Raw genomic sequence first — 25,814 nt, forward strand, 5'->3', positions numbered from 1 at the left:
CCAGTCTGTGGGCTGTATTTTGCCCATCCCTGATATATAAGAAACATCTATGGTGAGACAAAATGTCAGGCAGATTCAGACCTCCACTGGCACCATAGCTTCCCTTCCCTATAAAAAGGAACTCCGGGAAGCGCTCTGGGCTATCACTAGTAGACAGTAGCCATAGCATGGTCCTCCACACTGGATAACTCACCCTGCTCCCAAGCTACTTCCCCAAACCTGGACCTTTTGGGAAGCCAAGGAGGGATATCAGATAGGTTAGGTCACTTCTGTGCCATACAGGCATCAATACACATTTCCATTTCAGTGACCAGAAAAGGGCAGAATTTATATTTTTGTGACACTGCAACCTCTGGAGCAGGAAGAATCAGTTTACAAAAATATCATAAAAATGTGCAGAGCTTAGTATTTTTATGTTCAGTTTTATTTAGCTTAGACTACAAATAAACCCTTTGCTTGTTCTATAGATAGCTCTGACCCCATTCATTTCTATTTTGTTTTTGTTTTTTTAATAAAGAGAATGCTTTGGAAAGTTCTCTCTATGAAAGATCTTCTTTGGAAAGTTCTCTTTCTTTGGAAAATTCTTATCCATTATTGTTCTTTACTCCCTTTGAGTTTTCCTCTCCCAGATACATTTTTTAATTTGACAGCAGCCAGAGGCCCCCACCAAGGCTGGGTTGCATTTCCCTAGGTACAGAAGATGCATAGGGTCCTCCCCACCTTCAAACTCCATAACTTAAACAGACAAGATAAATAAAGGACAGGAAAAGGGAAATGCTATTATTACAGGCATGTTAATGATAGAAAACATGGGGGGCATGGAGAGAATTAATAGATGTACATTCTGAAGAGCTCAGCTCTCATTTAACACCGAAATAGGTAACCAGATTTTCAAAATAGCTCATCACAAGATAGGTGCTTGCTTTAAAAAGCAAGACAATAGCACCTTTGCAGTGGGGTGAGCACACTGTGAACTTGAAAATCTGTTCCTAATTGACTTACCCACCATGACAGAGACAAGAGCTGAACCCAGTATCCTGACCACTAGTCTAGTGCCTTAACCATATAGCTCTCTTTCTAAGGGCAAGCATCCCATGCAACATCCAGATTCCAGACATCACATCCATAAGACTAAACTTGCACACTGTCCACAATACAAGTATTAAAGAAGTATTTAAGCTACATATAATGTATAGCTGTTTAAGCTACATATCAAGCTGTTCAAGTGACACAATAACCACAGTATAAGAAGTAGGGGAGAATTCAAACAAGCATTTTACAACACACAGAAAGAAGCCCTTTTTAATTTCATCTCTGCATTCAATATTACTGAAGATTACAAATAAGCCACCTTCCATTTATTTGACTCCAACTTTCTGTCAGTCTCTTGCTCAGTTATAATAATGATAAAAAACCCATGTAGCATTAAGAGATAAAAGAAAAAAACCTCATTTGAAAGCGGCATAACTGAATGCAGATGTAAAAGGCAGTGTTCCAAACTGGCAGGATTTTGTAGGATAAATCCAATAATTCCGTGTTTCTATTTTCATTGCCAAGAAGGAATACAGGGAAATTGTTGTAGTACATCATTTTTCAAATGAAAATAAACTTTTTCTTTGGTTGCCAAAATCTTTCTCCTGTTTTCTCTCTTAAAGACCTCTGTATATAGTTCAAGCTTCAAAGCTGGACTTCACTTGGTCACTACCAATTTATACTTCAGGTTTACTTACCAGAAATGGCACTGGCCCTATTGTTTTTGTTGGTAGGCATCTGCATTCCTTTTCAGCTAAGCAGTTTTGTCTCAGCCCTTGAGTTTTGCAATACTGAAGGGGCCCACAGGGAAAACAAGTGTTTAACTATGGAAGAGGGCACCTCCCCATTCAACAGCTATTTACTGTGGGCTGAAGAGGGGGAAAAAGGCATTAAAAAAAAAAGTCAAACACCACATCAAATCATATGACATGAGTATTCCAGAAAGCCATCTATTGCTTACCAGGAGATACTTTTCATTTGTTTTCTTCCAGAAAAGAGAGAAGATGGGAGTGAGTCAGTTTGTAAATATTTGGCTATTTCTAAATATTAGGTATTTGACTATTCACAGCATAGGCAAGATATGCTACTGGTTAGAAGTCTGAGGTATGAGAACTTGGACTACCAGTGCTCCTGTGGAGTCTGACTTAAGTGAAAACATCCCTTTCTTCCAACGTCTTTTATGAGCTAGATTTTCAAGTGCTGCTGGTAAACAACTCCATTTGCCACTTACCATGAAGCAAGCAACATGGCTTAGGTGAAAAAGCATTTTAAGAAACCTGACTTTGTACAGAAACCTTACAAAGGATTTCAGTAACTTCTTTAATAGCCACCTTAAGACAATTTATAATGTGTACATACATGTGCATATATCTGCTTCTATCTAGAGATTCTAGCTAACAGAGTAATAGGTTGTGGAATAATTTAGAAAAAATAAGACCTTTTTTTTTTTTTTTTTAACAAGCATGGATCAATTTCATCCCTCTTTTGAATCAGCTAACTTCAGCCAATTTGCACCAGTATTAATTTGGCCAACTATTACATTCTCTGATGCAAGTGTGATGATTTTTTTCTGGTGATGCATCCTGCCAAACTGAATACTTCATGTTTAATTATGTAGCACTCCCACTGTAAGTCACACAGACTTTTGAAGTCATGCAAGGAGAAGTGCAAAGTCCTGCACCTGGAATGGAACAATTCCACGTACTAGTACAGGCTGGGGACTGACAGGCTAAGCAGCAGCTTTGCAGAAAAGGACCTGTGGGTTATGATGGATAATTCTAATATTATAAAAGCCTAAGTTTGTCTGTCTGTCCACAATGCTTTATCTGTGCTTTGACTGGCTGACAGAAACAGCCAATCAAGTGCTCCAAGCATGGGGGCGCGCTGCCATGATTCCGAGGCAGTGCCGAGGACTGGACAGGGGGTGGGGGAGCTGAGGCCAGCAAAGTTGGTCTTGGCTCCCCCACCCTGCTCCCTGCAAGAGGCAGAACAGTGGCAGCATAGGGCATTAGGCAGCGGCACTCCATCCTAGCCCCCTCTCCCCGCCATCATTCTTGATGGGCGGTTAGCTAGTAAGCTGAATATGAGCCAACAGGGTGCCCTTGTTGCAAAGAAGGCCTATGGCATACTGGGCAGCAGATTGAGGGAAGTGATTATTCACCTCTATTCTGGGGTATAGATTGTAGCCATGTTGCTCTGGTAAGGCCACATCTGGAATACCGTGTCCAGTTTTGGGCCCCCTACTATGGAAAGGTTGTGGACCAATTGGAGAGAGTCCAGTGGAGGGCAATGAAAATGGTTTGAGGGCTGGGGTACATGACTTCTGAGGAGAGACTGAGGAAACTGGCTTATTTAGTCTGGAGAAGAGAAGACTGAGGGGGGATTTAATAGCAGCCTTCAGCTACCTGAAAAGCAGTTCCAAAGAGGATGGAGCTAGACTGTTCTCAGTGGTGGCAGACAAGAGAACAAAGAGCAATGCTATAAATGGCAGGAAGCCTGGTAATTACCCAGTGGTACATCCCAGAACCCTAGTGTGAATCCCAGATCATGAACTGTTATTGCTACCACTGTTTTCAATTACAATATCATCTATGAGTTCCAAACAGGAATGGCCCCCCACTTAACTGGAGCATAAAAGGCATTCCCCTTCCCCCACGAGTAATCTAAATATTAAAGAAGACAAAAACAGGTTTAACCACCAAAGCAAACAAGGCTAACTGAGAGCAATGCTGGTGGATGATGTGCAGGACAGGCAGCTATGGTAGCTGCCATCTGGAGTAGTGATTTTCAACCAGCATATCATGGCAACTTGGGGTGCCTTGAGATTCTTTCAAGGGTGCTGTACAATGTTAGCACTGCTGGGTATTCAAATATATTTCACAAGGTAAACCCAGAGATTTCAAATAGGAATCCATAGCATCAAAATAATTTTGACCTGTTGTGATCATCTTTCTGAAACCTTTGTAACAGAAAAATTACTGTACTATTTTTCTGTAGTTGAAAACTGAGAGCTGGCACTTTCCGAGGGATGCCTCGAGTCTAACAAGATTGAGAACCACTGTACTAGGGGGTAACAGAATGTTTTATGTTCTGATAGGACTTCTGCAACTTAAAAGAAGGGCAGCTCTCTGATGAATACTTACTTTTTTATTTTCAAGATATGAAGCAGCTTTGGGGATCTTGCTGTTTTCTACAGAATGGACTATTGGTCAAGACTTGTAAAGACAAATGATCAAAACGTTTGGTCATATCACAGTAACATACACACATACTCTGAAGGGCTTCCATCAAATGATGCCATTATTGATAGTCTAACTACAGCAAAAACAACTCTGAAAAATCTACCACTGGATTTCCAAATGCTGTTCTCAACTACAGCGTTTTGAATGCTCAACAAGCAAGTCTTCCAGGCCTTTCTCAACACATAAGTCTCACAGGCCTGGAGACTTCCAAGTCTCCAGATGTGTGGAATTTGAAAAATAAGAAGGTAGTGAGAGCCTGAAATAAGTTGTTAAGGTATTGTACCTACTATGGAGGACTCTTGATACAGTAGATAGGGCCAAGTAGCTCAGCAAGGACTCAAGAGAAAAACAAGCAATCCCTGTGAAGAACACTAAATGTTTTTCAATTGCTTATTTGTTTTCTAGCCACCAGAACCTTCTAGAAACTTCTGGAGAAGGGACAGCGATTTATAACCATTCAGGATTAGATGTGCACATAATCTTCCCATTCTAAACATAGGTAGACCCCTCCCTGCTAGCCACTAGCAAGGACAGGAAGAATTAGGGAGGTGATTTTCCTTCGAACCATTCATCTAGCTATGTCCAACTAATATGGTAGGTTCTGGGTTCAAGTGTTTTTGTCACCTCCTCCTCATCTTGTGCCCCTGCAACCAAAATGCAGGGCTATGCAAAAGGTCTCAGAAAAACCTAATAGATATAAGCAACCTATAGGTACTGCCACCCAACCTCACAGGCCACTTCTAATGACTTCAGTGTGTGTGTTCAGGAAGAAGAAAAATGTCCTAAGGATGGGATGAGGACTAAAACAGAATTCAACTGAAGACAGCTACTCATCAGTGATAGGGGCATGAGACTTCAACAGAAAATGTCACACAAACAGAAGAGCTCTTCCCACCAGGGTATGCACACACAAAGGGCTCTCTGCACACTCCCCTCACAGGTGTTAGGCTTCAGGTCTTAGCCCTTTCTAGGGTTGGAACCTGAAATTTTCCCTCTCTTGGTCTGGGTCCCAGACTACAGCATTTGTTGTACTGACTGCTCACCAGACAGACCCATGGGTTTAAATTCATCAGTTCCTTCCCTTAGGAATCTGCTACCTGTGATGACCATGATGACTATGAAAAAAACACTGTTTATTCTGCTGTTTGAATAAAGCATGTTATGCTCAAAAATAAAGCATAAATAAAATGGCACAAGGTCTAGGCAAATGCATATCTCACATGGAGCTCTACTATCTCCCAAGGAAGAGTGAGGCAGGCTAAGCTTCCCCTAGACACCAAGACACAGATCCCATTCTATCTATTAGACATCCAAAGGCCTGTCTATACTGCAGCAATGATGTTTTGCTAGGACATGGATGAGCACGTTTTGCCCACTCAGGTTGGCAGGCAGGATCTATACCTGGAAATACATCATAGAGACTACTCTGCCATTGGCCCTGAGTCTCTGAAGGTGCAGAGGGACAACCCTGGAGCAGACTTACAGATGCATTTCCAGATGTGGAGCATGCCTGAAGATATGGAGGGGTGAGGTATGCGCCATTCTTTCCTCATTAGGAGCCACTGCTGACAGAGAGTAGACTAGCCCTAAGTGGTGCACAGGCATCTAACTGTGATCTTACTCTACCCTGCTCAAGTCCCTGGAAAGCCTGCTTTGAGAAACTATATAGAGCAACCGGTAGAACTATGGTCCTGTTTTCAGCCTTGTCCCTTTTATGCTGGCTTCCTCTCCATATGGAAGGAGGGGCAAACAGTCCTAGAGCATAGGATTGGTTAAATGGGACATCTTTATGCAATTCTACTATGGTGGAGAAAATCTTCTTGTACATACCCACTCCTCAGAGATACACTTATGCAAAGACCTCTCTCTCTCTGTCCTCTTAGTCAACACTAATTCTTAAAAATTAAAAAAGATGCATACTGACCCCAGGGTGTAAATATCTTTGCTTTGCATGCACTAGCTCTGCTCCCTTCTTGTTTTGTAAGGGAGTATTATGAAAACACAGACTTTGGTTTCTATTCATTCCTTATCTCCCTCTCATGTTTTTACTTGCAGCAATGAAAGACTTGCACATAAAGAAACCGCTGGCACTTTACAGATTTGTAATTTTACTAAGGAAAGCCACTGTATATATTCCACTGCCCAGGTACCCACTTCCCTACAGCCTTGGGTATGTTCTGCAGTGTTCTAGACAACACAGTATTAATGGTCTTACTGAAATCCATGAACTTGGTACAATATGTTATGGTGCCAAAACCAGTGTCAGGGAAAAAAAATCCTTTCATTCAGTGTGTCAACCAGCAAATTAAACCAACCAGCTGCCTACAAGGGACAAACAAGGCCCATATTTACTTCTATAACCATTACATGTCTTCCTTCTTTTAAGACCATCCCATCACTACAGCAAGAGCCAAAGGGCTAATAGAATCAACCAGCTCCCACAATGACAGAACTGCCCTGGTTCGAGCACAGGAGCTCTCCCCTCCTCCTATTCCACTAAGCAGTTTGGAGTTGCCAAAGACTGTCTGGCTCTCTCATAACAGAATTTCAGAGGCAAGACTGAGTTACTCACCTTCCCCATCTGGGCTCATGTTTTCATAGGAGTTCCAGCGTATCAGTGGATCAGAGGTATTGTAATCAACTATCACTCCATGGTCATTCTGCAGGTGTTCACATCCTGAAAAAGTAATGCCTGTGTCAGAGAGAAAGTATCCTGCTATCACCCTCTCTGATAAGATAACCTGCTTCTACCTCTAGGGCAATCACCCTAGAGTGGGAAATGCTGGTGGAAATGCTGGGGACAACAGATGTACTGTCATGTGAACTTATATTTCATTATGGTAGGGACAAGCAGAGAGTCGTCCCTTACTGTGGAGCAGCCCTACTTACTTAAAATCATTTAAAAGCACCTGTCCTGCACAGCTAGAGAAGGGCTGTGCAAGACAAAGTTAAAATGGCATTTTGGAATGAAACCAGAAGCATCTTGATAACTTATAAAGCTAGAACTTCAGGTTAAAGCAGGGGTGGGCAATTATTTGGGCTGCAGGGCCACTTAACAAATGTGATGAGCTGTTGAGGGCCACGTGGCTCCTGTGCACCTTGGCTGACACTGGCAGCCAGGAATGGGGCTGAGAGTCGCATTGTGCCAGGGGTAGGGCTGTGGCATTTGCAGCCCCGTGGAGCCAGGTTGCATGGGGGGAAGAAGGGAGGAATGCCTCCACCTTTTGGCCTCCCCCCACCTGCTGTGCAGCCCCTAGTTAGGGAGGGTCAGGGCAGGGGGCTCAGTTCCCCTCCTAACCTGCCCCACTCTGCTGCGTGGTGCCAGGAGGGCAGGTGGGCCGGCCAGGGTCCAGCCTCTGCTGGTGTGGTGGGGGGCACTGGGCAGAAGCAGCCCTACCCATCCACCTACCTGGTATCACAGAGTTGAACTCCATCCCCCAGGCCAGCACAGAATGTTGGGCGGGCAGGTGGACAGCAGAGGCTGGAGCTGGAAACGCTTTCAACAAGTCTGTCAACTGATCCTAACCAACCCACAGGTGGGTGGTAACTCCAGCTCTGGCTCCAGCCTCTGGTGGCACTGCAAGCCGGACAGAATTGGCAAGCCAGATATGGCTCATGGGCTGTATTTTGTACCCCCCCACCCCGGGTTAAAGCATAAAAAGAAAACATCATATAAGATAGCTTAGGTGTTCTATTGTCCTGATACTAGGGAAGGTTTATTCAGCACTTTCATAAAGCACAAGGTGCCAAACATCCACCTCAATGAGGGCCCAAAGTAAACAAGACAGCTCAGAGGCAAAGGTGCCCTTCCAACTTCATCTGTTTTGCTGCTACTTCTCCAGGACAGGAGCTTGGCAGCTGCTGCCACGCACAAGCATGCCAACACAGCCAGTGGATGGAAATGTTTGTCAGGGTTTGTGCACCTGGTGCCCCAGGAATTGTATTCTGCCAAACATACCTAGCTTTTCAGCAACAATTGAGAAGTTCTCACATTTTGTTTCACTAATAACAATGTGATTTATACATTTAAAACCTAAATCTTATAACAAAGAGTATAGGTGTGGTGAGAGACGCAAGCACAAAACACGACGATTAGGAGCTGATGAATTCAGTACAAGCATTGATACTAAGTGGGTCCTAGACTGGATGTCACCCAGGTTTCCCATTCTGGAATAGTGGGAAAAATTCCTTCCTTATCTACCAATCAGCAGTGCTCTGAGGACATAGGCGGAGGAAGAAAAATTATTGGGGGGGGAGGGGCCTGAGTGCCTCACCCCCACCCAGTAGGTAAGTCTGTGAGGGAAGGGTTGGGGGGCTGATTGAGAGCCCAGCAGAGGGAGGGTGTGGGGCAGGGGAAGGGGTGAATGGGGCCCTGGCCAGGTGGTGGGAGAATCAGAGCCCAGACGACTCATCCAAGGCCATGGGCGGGCTCCTGTCGCTGTGTGCACTCTGGAGAGGTCCAGGGACCATGTGCCCCCATCGTCTGCGTGCAGGGCAGAAGCGGCCGCTGCAGCTGGCTAGGCTTTGTGTCCTGCTGCCTCGAGAGCCGCGCAATGCCACGTGTGTCCTGCCGCTGGGTGGGCAGGGGCATGGCGCAGCCCAGCAGGGTTAGGCACATGGTGTCACGCTGCTCCTGGTCCTGCTGCAGCGGTGTGCCGAGCCCAACACACAGCTGCAGCTGCTCCTGCCCTGCGCACAGATGGGGAGGGCACATGTCCCCCAGGCCTCTACCAGAGTGCACACAGAGACAGGAGCAGTGAAGAAGATTTTCCTAATGTTGAGCCTGAATCAATCTTTCAGGAGTTTGTGGTGATTCATGAACAGCGCATGCCCCCAGTGGCTGGGGGGGCATGGATGCGCTGGCGGTGGGAAGAGCCAGGCAGCAGTAAGCACAGAGCTCCTGCAGGCACCACTGGCACTGTTGGCAGCGGGGGGGGGGGGCCACAAGCGCCGACCAGGGGTTGGCAACCACCTGCAGGAGCTGGTAGCAGCAGTGATTGTGGAATGCCTGCAGACGCCACCAATGGTGTCAGCGGTGGGGTGGCGAGTGGCAACCGCCTGCAGGGGGTGCACGAGCACCCACATGCACTCCCTACACATTACCCCTGTGGCCATTACTCCTGGTTTTCTCCTCAGGTACCCTGGTGAAAGTTGCTCACTGAGCCCTTGATGTACTCCCCTAGTGCAGTAGTAAGTTACCACCAGATCCCCTCTCAGGCTTCTTTTCTTCAGACTGAAGAGTCCCAGATCCCTCAGCCTTTCCTCAAATGGCTTGCCATGCAAGACTCTTATTATACAGGTGGCTCTTCTTTGGCCTCTCTCAAGCTTGTCCATGTCCTTGTTAAAGTGTGGTGCCCAGAACTGGATGCAGTACTCCAGCTGCGGTCTCACCAGTGCTGAGTAGAGCAGAATAATCACCTCGTTGGTTTTGCTGGAGTTGCATGGATTGATGCATGCCAGAGTATTATTTGCCCTACTGGCTACAGCATCACATTGCTGGCTCATATTCATACTGTAGTCTATTATTACCTCCAAGTCCCTTTCATTCAGGGTGCTAGTCAGTTTGGTGCCACCAAGCCTGTAGGTGTGTTGGGGGTTGCTCATCCCAAGGTATTACCTTGCCAAATAAGTGCCCTAGCCACTCAACTATTGAAGGGTAAATATTGGAAATGTCTCTCCATTCCTATTCCTCCCCCTCCCCCCGCCCCCCTGTCATTTCTCAAGTCAACATCCAGTAGACATGGGTTTTCACTGACTCCAGTTCTGGGTCCAGTTAAGGTCACTCCACATCCACTAGAGGCACACATGTGTCCTGGAAGAGTTAGAGGTTTGAAGAGCCTGGAGTGGAAGAAACCCTTAAGGGAATTTGATATTGAAGGCTCCAAAGCTGTAAAGAATTTGTTCCAAGAGCATATTGTTCTCAGAGGCACAGTATGGAGAGACAAGTGTTATCCTGGAATTGGAGAAGGTATAGTAAGGGATTGCCTTCATTTAATTAACATATCTTACTATCTCATAGCATGGGTAAAAGGAGAATACATATTATATGAACATCAGACCAGATTTAGGGATGGATATTTCACTATTGTTAATATATTCATCCTTCAGTTTTTGAGACAAATACACGCAAATTCACAAAACAACATGGTACGTTACATTTGTTGATCTGTCAAGAGCTTTTGACAGTATAGAAAGAAGTAAACTTCGGGAGAAACTGTTAAATTGTGGGATTGACCCTGCTCCTCTCTGCTGATATATCATCATAAAGTTACGTGAGCCTAAGTTAGGTGGGACCTGAGGGCAAACTTACACAGAAATTTCAGACACAAAAAGGGGTTAGACGCAGATGTATTTTGCCCCCTTTGCTATTTAACCTTTATATGAACGTCATTTTTGGAAACAGGCAGGACGTTCATTTTCATTCCCCAAAATTACTAGCAACCTCAATCCCTATTTTAATGTATGCAGATGACACTGTCACACTGTCAAGAACCCCCACCAGATTTCAGAGAGCAATTACAACTTTTGAGCATCTCTGTGGACAAAATAACTTAAAAGATAAATTATGATATATCCAAAATAATGTATTTGGGAAGCCATTTGATGAAATACCCATGGAACATGGGGGAAATCAAACTCAAAGTTGTTAAAACCTATACTTAGGTGTGATGTTTCCAGCTTTTCCATCATGGAAACACCACATACAGTTGGTTAAAACTAAGGCAGCCCAATTAGCAGAGGCTATAAAGAAATTTTATAAGACCACAGCAAAATGATCAGTTCAAGCTCCCATACTAGAATATAAAGCCAGAGTTGTGTCTCAGATCCTGTAAGGTGTTGAAGTATGGCTATGCTGCCAGTAATGATGTAGACATACGTCAGAATAAATTTCTCAGGGCTCTTCTGGGTCTTGCATCTTTCTTGAGATTAGAGACAGGATTAGATTCCATTTTAACTAATATTTTTATTAGAATGATGGGATTCTGGTATAAAATCCTGCCTCTTCTACCGTCTCGCTTGCTCAAATTGTGCTATACAGAAGACATCAATAATTCCCTTTCTCTTCATTCTCCCAGCTAGCTTTTCTTTCCTGCACTTTTGCATTTTCTGGGATGGGCCATTATGTTAAATATAATGAAAGACTCTTCTCCCCCATAGAAAAGGTCCAGATTTTCCAGAGACTCCAAGATATTGCCAGGCAGAATGATTTTGCAATGGCCAAGGCTACTTGCATCAGCCCTCTATATATTCTTTGGAAATTAGATGGGGGGGGTGGGCAGGGAGAAAGGTATTCACAGCTGGATCTCAACAATAAATGGCAAACCTCTGACTAGACTCAGGACTGAACAGATGCCCACAGCTAAAAGATGTTGCCCAGCCTGTCTAGGAGTTTTGGAAGACACTATGAATTATGTCTTAGAATGTCCTCTACATAACGACATAAGGAGAAAGTATTTATCACTGTTCTTGCAGAAATTGACATATTTCTCAAATCAAGAGAAATTAATATGGCTTCTCCAGCAAACAGATCCTTATTTAGTAAACCATCTTGCAATTTTTGTTCACAAGACTAAAGCTATCAGAGTTAAACATTTTTTACTGTTGACAAGACTGATAAACTTTATCACTATATTTGTTTTTTACTGTGTTAATTGTGGACCTATGCGTAACATTTTTATAGATTCATGATCTGATTTATCACCATATTTGTACTTGATGATGTTAATTCTGGAGTAGGAATAATGCTTTTATGATGGTTGGCCCTATTTTATTATTATTATACATCCGTTATTTTTGTTTAAATTTATTTTATGGTTGTATATCTGTTATGTTGTTTTTGGGAGCATGGCTTTCAGCCAGAATCCTTAGTAAATTGAACTGAATAATGTGTGTCCTGGCACATGTCCAGTCTGTATGCCTATGTAGCTGCCCAAAGTTATATGCATGTAGTCTACACATACATGACTATGTATCAAGGAAAATAATTATTCTGGATACATAAATGTCAAAATGCCATGTAGATGATCAAAAACAGCCATTTAAATGAAAATGAAGGAACTGAATGCCACCCCAAATGTACAAATACATAGTAGGAGATAACCAGATGGGCAGTAGCATTACTCAGAATGCTCTGAAGTCTGGTGCATTATAAACTCAGCATGAGTCAGCAGTGTGATGCAGTCACCAAAAAAAGTGTAATTTTGGGCAGAATCAACAAGAATATTAGGTTTAAGATTCTGGAGGTGATAGTACCACTCGACTTGGCATTTGTTAATCCTAGCCTTGAGTAATGAGTGTGGTTTTAGGTTCTACATTTTAAGAAGGATGGGCGAAAACTGGAGAGGGTCCAGAGTTGGCAACCAAAATCATGAAGACGTTGGAAGGCAAGTCATATGAGCAAAGGTTGAAAAAAATCAGGTCGGTTTAGCTTGCAGAGAAACGGATTCAGAGGGGACAAGACACCAGTGTTAAAATACCTGAAAGGTTGAAATAAAGAAGAGGGAGAACAACTGTTTTCATTTGCCACAGAAGACAAGACATGAAGCAATGGCTTTAAGATTGACACAAAATAGATTAAAATCAGATTTCAGGAAAAACTTTCTTACTCTTAAAACATTAAGGCAATGAGACAGAGACTACCCAGGGATGCTCTAGAACAGGTGTAGGCAATGTTTTTGGCTGGAGTACTGAAAAAACCGCAATGTCTACCTTGTAAGGTGCTGGAGTGCTGGTATGCCAGAAAAACAAAACTGGGGCAGAGGATACATAGCAGGACACACTCCATATTAATATAGTTAATAATCATAAATGTTGCTTTTTTTTTTAAATACAGTAAATACCAGGTTTTCTAAAAATTCTAAACGTGATGGCAATAAATACAACTTCAAATACCTTTGTTCTTATGTATTATTTTTTCCAACATGTTGTGATAAGACAGAGAAAGAGAGAGAGAAAGAAGAGGAAAAGAGGAGAAAGAGCGGGGGAAAGAGAAAGGAAAAAGCAAAAGAAGAGAAAAAAGAGGAGAGGAGAGAGAAAAAAGTAAGAGAAAGAGGTAAAGAAAGAAAAAAGAAAAGAGAAAGGAGACAAAAAGAGAGGAGAAAAGAGAGAAAGAAGAAAAGGAGGAAAAAGAAAAGGAGGAAAAAGAAAAAGGAGAGAATAGAAGATAAAGAAAAAAAGAGAAAGGGAGAAAGAGAGGAGAGAAAGAAAAAGCGAAGAGAAAAAAAGGGAAAAGAAAGAGGGTGTGTCCCTTGCTGCTAATGTCTCCCATTGAAGGGTAGGGGAGGCCCTGTGCTGGCCCTAGTAGCCTTACCTGGGGCCCTTCCAGGGCAATAGTGGCACCAATCCAGTTGCACGGAGCTTGGCTGGCAATTATAGCGTGGCTCTGGACAGCTCCATTTCTGGTAGCGCACACTGCTGCCACATGCACTGTACTACATTTTTTTTTGCAGCAATTTTTTTTGACACTGGGATTTCTCAGTGTCAAATTTTGGTGCTGCACTACAAACTAGCAGTACGGTGAATGGTTGCATATGTGCTGCATGCGGTTTGTGAAACCTCAAACAACTTTGAGGTACCATAAACTGCATGTGCACACTTGTCTGGACGTGTCCTATGATTCCATGGTTCAAGCACGAGAAACTTCAGATCAGGGTTGAAATAGGTCCAAAGTCTGTAATGTGATGAAATGTGTTCATCCAAAACCCCATGGGTTTGTCTGCATCATTCTCATGTCAAACCCAGAAATTGCACCCACCCACTTGCTTCTGATCTGAGTGTGCTCAGTCTGAGAAAGGAATTAGTATAGCAACCTCAGAGGGTACACACAGACACTGTCAGTATGACTGTGCTTACTGGTGCGTTCTCAGGGCAGCTCTAACATGGCAAGCAGCCCTGTTTCATTTCAGGGATTTGGCACATGCAGAATGGAAGTGAATGGGTGAGGCAAGTTGCTTGACTGAACTCCAGGCATGGAAGGGAGTCAGTGCAGGCATGCCCCCTGTACAGTAATAATCACAGGCAAGTAGGGCTGCAAAGGACCTCACAAGGCCATGCATCTCAAGACAGGATCATCCCTGACTAAACCATTCCAGGCAAATGTCTGCCTAACCTGCTTCTGAAAATGTCAAAGAAGCAGATTCCATGTCTGCTCTACCTAGCCTGTTCCAAGGCTTGACCACCCTCATAGTAATAAAGTTCCTCTTAATGTCCAACCTAATTTTCCTTGCTGCAGCTTCAGGCCATTGCTCCTAATTCTGTCCCGTACAGCTACAGAAAAAAGATTACCTCCATCTTCTCTATAATACTACCCTTCAGGCATATGAAGACTGTTATCAAATCCCTGCTAAGTCTTCAACTCTCCAGACTAAATAACCCTAGCTCTTTCAGCCTTTCCTCATACATCTGGTCTCCCAGGTCCCTTATCATTTTTGGTGTCCTGCATTGGATTCTTTTCGAACTGTCCACATCCTTCTTGAAGTGTAAGGCCCAAAACTGGACACTATTCTAAGCGAGGCCTCACCAGCACTGAATAGAGGGAAAGAATCACTTCCCTTGATATGGAAGTGACATTCCTGTTGGTATAACCCAATATGCTAGTGGCATTTTTTGGGACCTATTGTTTCTCTGGTCCCTTTTTATTGCCTTTTATGCCCCTTCCTAGCTGTATCTCAAATTGTTTCTTGGCCTTCCTAATTTTCTCCCTGCATGCCCATGAAATGTGCTTATATTCTTCCCTAGTACTATGACCAAGTTTCCACTATTTATAGGACTCCTTTTTGACTCTCAACTCCTTGGAGATTGCTGTACAGTTAGGATGATCTCCTGATGCCATTCCCATTGGGACAGCTGTACCCTGTACCCTTAAAAGGACTTCCTGGTGCCAGCTCTCCTGGACTCCTTTTCTGCTCGGACTTTATTCCAAGGGGATCCTTTCCACCAGTTCCCTGAGCTTCTTACAGTTTACTTGTCTAAAGTCCAGTACCTTTATTCTGCAGCTCTCCTTCCTTCTTCCCCTCAGGATCTTGAACTCTATCATTTCATGGTTATGGTCACCCAAGTTACCTTCCACCTTCACATTCTCAACCAATTCCTCCCTATCCGTGAGCAGCAGGTCAGGAAGAGCCGGGGGGGAGGGGAGGAAGAAGCTGCCCCCATCTGGCCTGTGCTGCAGGGCACAGCAGCGCAATGCATGGAAGTTGCTTGTCTCTGAAAGCTCTGTACTGCCCTGGCGAGGCATCCCCTGTGTACATGGCACAAGCAAGGATGGTGGTGCAGGGTTGTGCCCCTCACTGCTGCTGCGTGGACAGGGGACGTGTCACCAGGGTAGTGTGGAGCTCACAGTGGCAACGAGCTTCCCCGCATGGCACCGCTGTTCCCTGCAGCACTGGGTCGCATCCAGTGGGCTCCGGAGGTCCTAGGGAAGGGCAGCAGGGCGGGAAGCCCATGCCTACTCACACACAGATCTGGGGGGCATGAGTCCCCCCCTGCCCTCCAGGAGTGCGTACAGCAGTGGGGAGCCAGCTCCTCAGCCCAAGCCCACAGTAGGCAGACAGCATTGGGTGAAGAGGCAGACTCCAAGCCACTGCCTCTCGCTGGGGGTAGGAGGCTGTGGACCTGGGTCCCTGGTCCCGTAGCCCTAGTGCCTGGGGGCCCACTCCAGCAGGGCTGGGGGTGGGGAAGAAGCATGAGCAGGGCCAGGGGACTATGAATGGGGAATGAGGAAAATGCAGATTTCTCATTTTAATGGACAAAATGAGAAGGGCCATGAGGGCTGGGGGAGGGGGCAGAGTGGGGGGAAGAGTGATGGGCCTTTCATTTTAATCACAGATTTGGGGGGGTTTATCAGAGATTTTCTATTTTTTTAGTAGGGAAAACCAGGATTCCTGCTTATCACATTACTGTACAAACATTTTAAGTATCTGACTGTCCTCTCCTTTCCTCGCTTTGAGAACAGTGCTAAAACTTCTGTTATTGCTTCCCCAGACTAAGTTTCCCGTTTTTTTTAAATGGACCTCCAGGCTCTTTACTTACCTCTGGACTTTTCTCTCTGTCCCCCAGTACACCTATTTTAAAGCCCACCTCACTAGGCTAGCAAGCCTGTATGCAAAGAGACTCCTTCCTCTCTTCATCAGGTGCAACACATCTCTTCTCAGCAGTCCCTCTTTCTGGAAAGCAACCCATGGTCAAATAACCCAAAGCCCTCATGGCAACACTACCTATGCAGCCATGTTTTGATCTCCAGGATGTCTGCCCCTTACTGGGCCTTTACACTTTCTGCACTAATATCTTCAGGAATAAGAGTTAAACTCCAACTCTGTTGAAGGATAATAGGGTGGCAGGGAAGGGAGCTTTGTTATACAATTAGTTTCCTCATGAACATAAACTATTCTACATATATAATGCTCACCTTGGATTTTCTCTGGGGTTCCTGAAAATACCAATTCAATCTTTCCATAATTAGGAAAACGGTCATCTGGAAACAAAACACAATAGTTCAGCAAGTTTATTTCCTTGGGGACAGTAGCAATGCAGTTAGAAATCAAAATTCTACAGTGTAATTCAAGTACTTCTCCACTCTTTGTTCCCTCTGTTCCTTCTCACTTTTGTTCAGGCTTCTAAAACAAAGTTCTCTCTGACAAAAGGAACCCCAGAAATGCAGAGTGTGGCTTACTTCTCAGACTAGACAACAACACACAAAAGAAACCACCACAACAAAACCAGAAACCAAACCAAGAGAAAACAAAATCCTCTAGTACTTTATTTATGGAAGTTTTGTGAGGCTGTTGAAAAAATAAAAAACTGGAACAAACTACATTTATTCTCTATGCTAGCAAAATTGTAAACCCCTAAACAAATGTTTCCAATACATAAACACTAGGAAGGAAAGTATATTTTTAATGCATGTTACATGACAGGTAGAATTTAACTCATCATTTACCATCTATAAAACAAAAAATTAACTGACATTTCAGGAAGCACCCAAAGCATCTGGGCTGAGAGTTTCAGGTATGTCTAGTGATTTTGTCTGACCCAATTTTCATTTTTAGGTGTTTTTCTTGAAGCATCTTAAAGGGACCCAACTAACAGGAAGAGCTAACTCTACTCAGTGAACATTAGACTCCTTTTAGCTTTGTCTTCACTACTAAAAAGTCTGTTCTTAGTTCAGAATAGTTAACGCACCCTGAACGATGAGTCAGAACCAGAGCAAGGCACCTTGTAATTTTTATAGTTTGGCTAGTTAAATTATAAATTATACAGCAACCTAAAGTTTTTTTTTAAATTTCACATGAAAACTACAAACTGCCTTGTGTGCTCCAGGATTTTAACCCATGTCAGGTACCACAGATTAACATGAATTCAATGCACGTATTTTCTAGTGCAGACAGGAATGCCAATCCAGTTTTTGGAAAATGCTGACTTTAAATGCAAGCACGCACATAGTCAAACAACACCTCCCCTCACCGAGACCCACTGACTTTGAACAAAAGCACACAGACCCAGTCACACAAAACTTGACACACGTACAAGGCCAACTACACACACAAAGCAACCTACCTTTGTTAGCATTGTCCAAATCCTCTTTGCCAAACACAAGAGCATAACCTTGGACAGCACCTGTATGAAACTGCAGGCGAAAAATCACATCGCGAGTGGCTGATCGATATTTTTTGTGGTAACACTTCAGCTGAAAAGAAAGAGAAAACACCTTAATGGGTCAATTCTTAAAGTTACCTGTGTACACATATTGCTGTCTGAACAAAACTAACTTTCAAAACTAATCTACTGCAGATACCATCAATGTTGTAGCGTACAAAATACAGTTTACACCATGCACGTAAAATTACTTAAGTGCAAAGCTAGTTACATTTTTGGTAGATGAGGAAAAAAGTAATAATTACTGTTTTCATCATGGTTTGTCATAAAGTTATAAGAATGATCAGATTTTGACTGAGGATTAGTCATTTTCAATGTTGGTTTATAGTACTATCTTGGCAAGGCATTAACATAAACTTAAAACCAAAACACTGTACATTTTTCTAAAGCATCTGAACAATAGAGATTTCAGACATTTTACTAGTAAAACAGTACACTGATAAAACTGTGTCTGGCATACAAAATTAGGATATATTTTTTAAGCCTTCCTGATGGTACAACCAGGGCAGGACTTTGCTTTGGATGAAGGAGATAAGCCACCAGCATTTCTGCAGCTTAGTCTAGTAATCCTGGTTATTTTTCAGGGAACAGCATAGAAAATGAACCTCAGAGACCAGGGTAGAAAGAATGTCTGCATAAGCAGATCTTATTAAGAAGCATAGAAAAGGAAAAAGCAGGTGATCCCTGGGAAGTAAAAGGGCTCCCTAGTATTGTTGTATACCTCACTCACAGGAGAATTTTAAAACTGTTTGTATGGACCCATTGTTATCCTTTCACTCTCAGATTAAACTGGCTCCCTTAATGCTAAATTCTTTTGAAGTGCTCATAGCAATGTGGGTTCTTCAGACCCACATACTGGGCACGTGGGGCAGCTTTTAAAGCAGTTTACCCTCATGTGCCAGGTACCTCTGGCAACACAGAACCAGGCAAATGAGGTCAAAACATTGCATAAGGTTTTGTCAGATATGAATACAGCTACCAGATACACTAGTTGAACTACAAAGGTGTTTTCTTTCTCGACTCTGAAGTTTCATGCTCTTCCTGAGATGAAAAATAAATAGTCTCTGAAGAATTATTTGGCTTGATGGTGCATTCTTTTCCTTTTACTCATGATGCACTGCTATTTATGCATCTTCAGTAGCAACCTGAGGGTCCATCCTGATAACAGTCTAAATTTCAGTCATGCTACCACCCCTCTCATTTAAGATATTATTCACCCACCTGAGAAACTATTTTCCCAACCACTTTCATCTTACTCGGAAGGAAAAAGGGAGTGAAACAAAGGCGTATGAACACTGACAAGACAAATCACTTTACAATATAGTATCTTGATTTTCATCTTAGCAATTCAGGACTGTTTTCAAAACCCGCTGGCACTGACGGCTTTGAAGTAGACCCCTAATAGGAAACAGAGTCATACAACTGAGGAATGTTTGTTAACAGTTCAACTGAATTAGTCTGTCTTTGAATGAGTGAACCTCAAAGCATCTAATGAACATAATGGAACTGGTTATCCTTCTATTTTCCCTGACTTTGCAATATTATGCCTCATAGATTTCACAGACTTTCATAGACATTAGGGCTGGAAGGGACCTCGGGAGATCATCGAGTCCAGCTCCCTGCCCAAAGGGCAGGAAGTCAGCTGGGGTCACAGGATCCCAGCAAGATAAGCATCCAATTTACTCTTGAAGGTGTTCAATGTAGGCGCTTGAACCACCTCCGCTGGCAGACTGTTCCAGACCTTGGGGGCTCGGACAGTAAAGAAATTCTTCCTTATGTCCAGCCTGAAACGGTCTTGTAGGAGTTTGTGACCATTCGACCTCGTCATCCCATGGGGCGCTCTGGCGAACAGATGTTCCCCCAGATCCTGGTGATCACCCGATAAACTTATAGGTGGCCATCAGATCACCCCTGAGCCTGCACTTTTCCAGGCTAAAGAGTCCCATGGCTCTCATCATCGTAAGATCTGTTTTCCTGACCTCTGATCATGCGCGTGGCTCTCCTCCGGACTCTCTCAAGCTTCTCCACATCCTTTTTGAATTGTGGAGCCCAAAACTGGACGCAGTACTCCAGCTGCGGCCTCACTAAGGCCGAGTACAAGGGGAGAATGACATCCCGGGATTTGCTCGAGAAGCATCTATGGATGCACGCCAGCATTTTGGTCGCTTTACTAGCCGCAGCATCGCATTGCAGGCTCATGTTCATCTTGTGGTCAATGATGACCCCCAAGTCTTTTTCTTCTGTAGTGCTAACCAACGTAGCACTGCCGAGCCTATAAGGGTGCTGCAGGTTTTTCCTCCCAAGGTGGAGAACCTTGCATTTTTCGTGTTAAACACCATGAGGTTCTCGTCTGCCCATTTGCTGAGCTTGTCCGGGTCAGCCTGGATCACCCGCCTATCTTCTGGCGTGGATGCTTTGCCCCAAAGTTTGGTGTCATCGGCAAACTTGTCCAGTCCACTCCTGACTCCAATGTCCACATCGTTAATGAAGACGTTGAACAGTATGGGTCCCAGGACAGAGCCTTGAGGGACCCCACTGGTCACAGGGCACCACGATGAGTGACTGCCATCAATCACAACCCTCTGGGTCTGACCACGAAGCCAATTTCCCAGCCAGCGGATCGTGGTGGAGCCAAAGCCACAACTGGGCAGTTTGGCCAAGAGGTGATCATGGGATACCAGATCAAAAGCTTTTTTGAAGTCAAGATATATGACATCAATCTCTTCTCCCTTGTCCAGGTGATAGGTCACCTGGTCATAGAAGGAAATGAGATTGGTCAAACAAGACCTACCCCTCCTTTGACTTCACTGCAGTTAGTTCTAATTTATACTGATCTATACAAAAAGACCCTTATCTGGGAATGGCATTATGAAAGAAGTTTGTATGGAAAAAGTCTGAAGAGGCATCCAGAACAAAGACAGTAAAGACTAAACAAATGTCAGTAAATGTAAACCGCCCTTACATTCTTCTATCAAATAAACTGCTTTCTTATGCAATATTCTTTATGGTGCTAACACCTGCAAACCAGTCATGTGTAATAAAATGCCACATCATATGAAAAGTTACATAAAAGAGAAGTAATGAGTTTCTGCCAGTAATCCCTAAATAAACAAAAATCACAGCTTTAAAAAAATACTTTTATCATTTTCCTTAAAATACAGGGAAGAGCTACAAGATACAAAGTCAGTTACAGGATAATGCAAGTGTTTTGAGGGAGTCAAATGACCAGGTTTGATTGGTATCTCTGTCAATTGTTCCTGAGTGAATTCTGTCAAGTGACTTAATCTATTTGTGTCACAGTACTCTTAAAGGGATGAAAGCACTCCCCCACCTAACAGGGAAATCATGAAGAAAAATCCGTTTGTGATTTTGTAGCACTTAGTCTTTACGTAGATGAGGATCATATAAAAAAGCCTAGACAGGGAGATCAGACAACAGTTCTGTAGAGTGTCAGCACCTTTCATGCTGCTTTAGGGAGGGTATTTGGCATGACACAGAATCAGATCCCAAAGATAATGTTTCAAACACAGGGCCCAAACCTGTAAAAACGTAAATTCCACCCCACTTAAACACTTCAGCAGTGGCTTATATTTAATTACATGAATGACCAGAATGGCTTCAGATGGATTACAACCACGCTTAAAACTAAGCATGTTTAATTAAGCATGTTTTCCTGGGTTAGGGCATTAGTGTAGTGCACTACATGTAAACAGTAACACAAACCCAGAAATTGTACACTCATTTTCTAAAACACTTAAAAAAACACTTGTATTGTGATCCTGAATACACAAGCAGTCTAACTGGAGGAAGCATAGTCCAGGAGCCAGGATACTGAACCTGGATGTGGAAGTTCTAGTTCATGCCCTGCCACTGAGCTGCTACTTGACCTTTACTGAGTCGCTTCATCTCTCTGTGTCACTTCCTTTCCCATTTGTTGTCTGCCTTACCTATGTACACGCTAAGTTTCTCTCTCATTACACACTTCTGCAGTGCCTGTCTTAGTGGTGTCCTGGGAATTCTAACTGTTACCATAAATTACTATCCTTATGTGTTTTTAATAATCTGGCATCTTAAAAGTTCTATTTAATTAATTTATATACTTATTCTTTAATTTCAGAATTGGCTATTTTTCCTAAACTTTACCATGCACTTTATAGCATGGGAAAAGACTGAGAGAAAAGCAGATGTTTAACAGCCTTGGGTTAAAAAGACTATTCCTGCACATGAACTACAGCATACTATCTATTTTACTTGATTGAACAACAAACTTAATCATGGGTCAGCATATAAAACAAGGCTGAAAATGGCCTAAGACTTTAACACAGAAATTCTGGAAGAAAACAACATGCTAAGTGTAATTTACTATGAAACAACATTTCATGTGGTACTTGTTCATCATCAATATACTGATATTTACAAAGAATAAGTTTTTTGTGCTAATTTTTCATGAGCACTTTATGAAAAAGCAGTTTTCAATTCTGCCCATTTACAGCAGAATTTGAGATAAGCTGGGACATAAGTAAAGATAGGGAAAATAAAGCTGAATGCATATGGAAGACAACAATGTTAAACATTTAGGCAGCTGAATTCCACTACTACTGTGCTGGCAAGACAAAAAAGCCTTACTGTAGATGTGAATTAAATGAATACCCACTTAGGGTGCATCCAGATGAGCATGGCTGTGCGGCATGTAGCAGCGCAAACACATCTGCAGCGCCACATACCAAACAGTCAGATGTTTTCCATGCTGCAAGGGCATGCTGCCTGTGCATGCGCTGCTCCAGACTTTTTTCTGTTGGTTTTTTTTGACCCCCATCTAGGGGAAAAAAACCTGGAGCAGTGCATGTACAGGCAGCACACACCTCTGAAAAGTGGAGCCGGGACAGCTGGCACTGCACTGCGGCTGCCAGCCAGGCTCTGCCTGGCAGGATCACCGCTGCTGCAGCCCTGGGAGGCCCACAGGTACAGCTGCTGGGGCCAGCACAGTGCCAGCCCCAGTCCCCCATACTGCCCCTGGGGTAACTTGCCACGCGCCAAAGCATGTGTGGCATAGGCATTTCCTCAGGACACGTAGCTACAGCACAAGGTGTGCCACTGCTACTTGTCCCCGGAGAACCAAATGTCCATGTTCATCTGAATGTGGCCTTAGGGTCCAGAAAAGTGGTTCTCAACCTTTTTAGATTCAAGGCACCTCTTGGAAAATCCTACCTTTCATTTTCACTCAGTTTTTGACAACAGCAAAATAACAGGGCGATTCTTCAGTCACAAAGAACTCAGAATGATCATGACAGAACAGAACGTTTTTAACACTATGGTTTTCTATTTGAAAACTCTGGGTTTATCTTGTGAATCATATTTGCACACCTAACAGTGCATGGCCCACACAGCACCCCTAACAAGATTTCAAGGTACCCTAGTTAGGAATCACTCATATAGACAAACCCACATTTGCAGGGGTTTCAAAAGGGAGGGGGAACACCAGCATCCCTCCCATTTTTGAATGGGCTCCAAGTGTACACTTGTCCATGTCCTTAGCATAAAAAGGGTATCTGGCCATAAATGCTGCAGTCAGGCACTAGGACAATAAGAAGAAACAAGCTGGATCTGTTTTCTGGCTATCAGACAGCTTTATGGTCTGGTCACTGCACTCTGTTTCATCAACCCCCTTAATACTGGAAGAGGGATTTTTTAAAAATTCTGACCTCAGTGAAGGCAATGGGAGTTTTGCAATTGACTTCAAAGGGGCAATCAGAAATTCACTTTTGAAGCTCAACAGGTTCTTAAGACTGCTATCAGGTTTCTCTGTCCCATGATAGCTAGGGTATGTCAAGGACTGGCAAGACATAAACTCTTGCTGGGTTGCTAAGCTAATGCTTGTGGTCTGGGGAGAAGGGGATGGGGGACACAGGGGAGTTGGTTGGTCATATAGTGCCGGCTCCCTTCCATGTTTCCAGATAGTGTAATTTATACTGGTCTTGGGTTCCAAGACAAAAAAAGAGACAGGATCACTAACCTAGTGAGGAGGGCTTTAAACTAGGTTGTCTGGGGAATGAAGATCAAAGCTGTAACTGTCTTATAGTTTTTAGCAAAGACTTTATATTATTTTCTCTTGTCTGTATAACTGCCGCGCGGCACTCTCACATTTATGTAACCTTGAAGTAGACTGTTAATCAAAATGAACGCTTTGTACTTCTCTCCACTGGCATTAAGCTACACATGCGCATTCTGTAAATTTCATTTCTTATCTAAAAGTGTCATTTTTGCAGAAATGAAACTTATGTAGAAAATCTGCCTAGCAATAATTATGTAAAAGAAAATTATCCTATCTGTATACTATAGTTAGTGTCATAGAGGCAGTCCAACAAACATTTATAAAAGAGGCAAAAAGCAGGAAGCAGCAGAGACGACAACTGGAAAACTCTGTGGGCCTGATCACCCCGCAGACCGGTTCTCAGCCTCCCCGCCTGGGCGTATCCCAGCGAAGATAAAGGCCTCAGAAATCCGACAACTGACAACGATTCACTGTGTTACAGTATTGCTTTGTGTTTCCCAATTATGAGCCGTTGACCAGTTCTGGGACTTAAGGAGCCGGCAGCCGCATCTAGCTTTGGACTTGTTCCACTGTTGGAACGCAAGGGCTGGCTCTGGAACCTCGTGAACCAACGGACACCCTATAGAGTATCCCATTCATGAGCTGTTGACCAGTTCTGGGACTACGGAGTCGGCAGCTGCTGGCTCTGGAACCCCGTGAACCAACAGACCCCTTTAGTATCCGGCATACTGTAACTGAAGAAACATCGGAGACTCCGCTTCTCGACTGCCTCTCATCCTAGCTTAGACAGCATATCTACGCTCGCTATACTTGTATTTACTGCAACTTCATTCCAACCGGCCTCCCCTCTTACTTGTAAGAGGGTGAGGCCAGGTGAGTGAATAAATCTTTTTATTTTACTCTATATCTGCTCAGTAATAACTTTTATTACTAACATTCCATATCAATGAGCCGTTGACCAGTTCTGGGACTTAAGGAGTCGGCAGCCACACCTAGCTTTGGACTAGCTCCACTGTTGGAACGCAAGGGCTGGCTCTGGAACCTCGTGAACCAACGGACACCCTATAGATTAAGAGACACTAACTACTTACTCTAAGTCGTCTACTTGTGCCAACTCGGCGAACCTCGAGGGCGGCTAAGAGCTACCTCAATCCCGCCCCACAAGCCGCGCGCTCGCACAACTCCGCAAAGCCCGCGGCTCCCCTAAGCGGTGCCGGAGCCGCTAGCCCGGCATTTCGCCACAAAAGCAGAGGGCTTCTCATTCTTCCTGAGAAAGTAGGGTAATTAGTTACTTCAGGTTTCTATGCACAAATGCACGGAGCCTGGGAAACAAGCAGGAAGAATTGGAAGTCCTTGCATAGTCACAGAATTATGGTGCGATTGGAATAAAAGAGACTTAGTGGGATAGCTCAAACGGCTGCAATACTGTCATGGATGGGTATACACTGTTCAGGAAAGACAGGCAGGAGAGAAGAGGAGTTGTGCTTTATGTAAAAGAGCTGTATGATTGCTCAGACCTCCCGTATGAAACTGGAGATAGCTTTGTTGAAAATCTCTGGGTTAGAGTCCGAGGGGAGAGCAACAAGGGCAAAGTTGTGGAGTGTGAGTGCTATAGACCACCCAACCAGGAGGATGACGTGGGTGAGTCTTTCTTCAAATCGCTAGCAGAAGTTTCCCAATCACAGATCCTGGTTCTCATGGAGGCCTTCAATCACCTTGACATTTGCTGGGAGGACAATATAGCGGTGCACAGGCAATCCAGGAAGTTTTTCAAGAGTGTTGGGGACAACTTCCTGCTGCAAGTGATGGAGAAGACAATTAGGGGCCGTGTTCTT

The 25,814-nt window shown here is 43.7% G+C and overlaps 1 protein-coding gene across 16 annotated transcripts in view; it reads right to left on the bottom strand.

The window, feature by feature from the left end:
- The window catches only part of TNS3 (tensin 3), a 505,358-nt gene that overhangs the window by 131,668 nt on the left and 347,876 nt on the right, over positions 1 to 25,814 (bottom strand). For all 16 annotated transcript variants that reach the window (XM_090049504.1, XM_090049500.1, XM_090049503.1 and 13 more), the window contains 3 exons: positions 17,829 to 17,958; positions 16,681 to 16,746; positions 6,847 to 6,951 (listed from right to left, as the gene is read on the bottom strand). In XM_090049504.1, the coding sequence (XP_089905630.1) occupies positions 6,847 to 6,951; positions 16,681 to 16,746; positions 17,829 to 17,958 (301 nt within the window). The remainder of the gene's footprint in view (positions 1 to 6,846; positions 6,952 to 16,680; positions 16,747 to 17,828; positions 17,959 to 25,814) is intronic.

This window comes from Crocodylus siamensis, chromosome 5, assembly GCF_052110815.1.
Source record: "Crocodylus siamensis isolate JL-2025a chromosome 5, ASM5211081v1, whole genome shotgun sequence".
Classification (NCBI taxonomy): domain Eukaryota; kingdom Metazoa; phylum Chordata; order Crocodylia; family Crocodylidae; genus Crocodylus; species Crocodylus siamensis.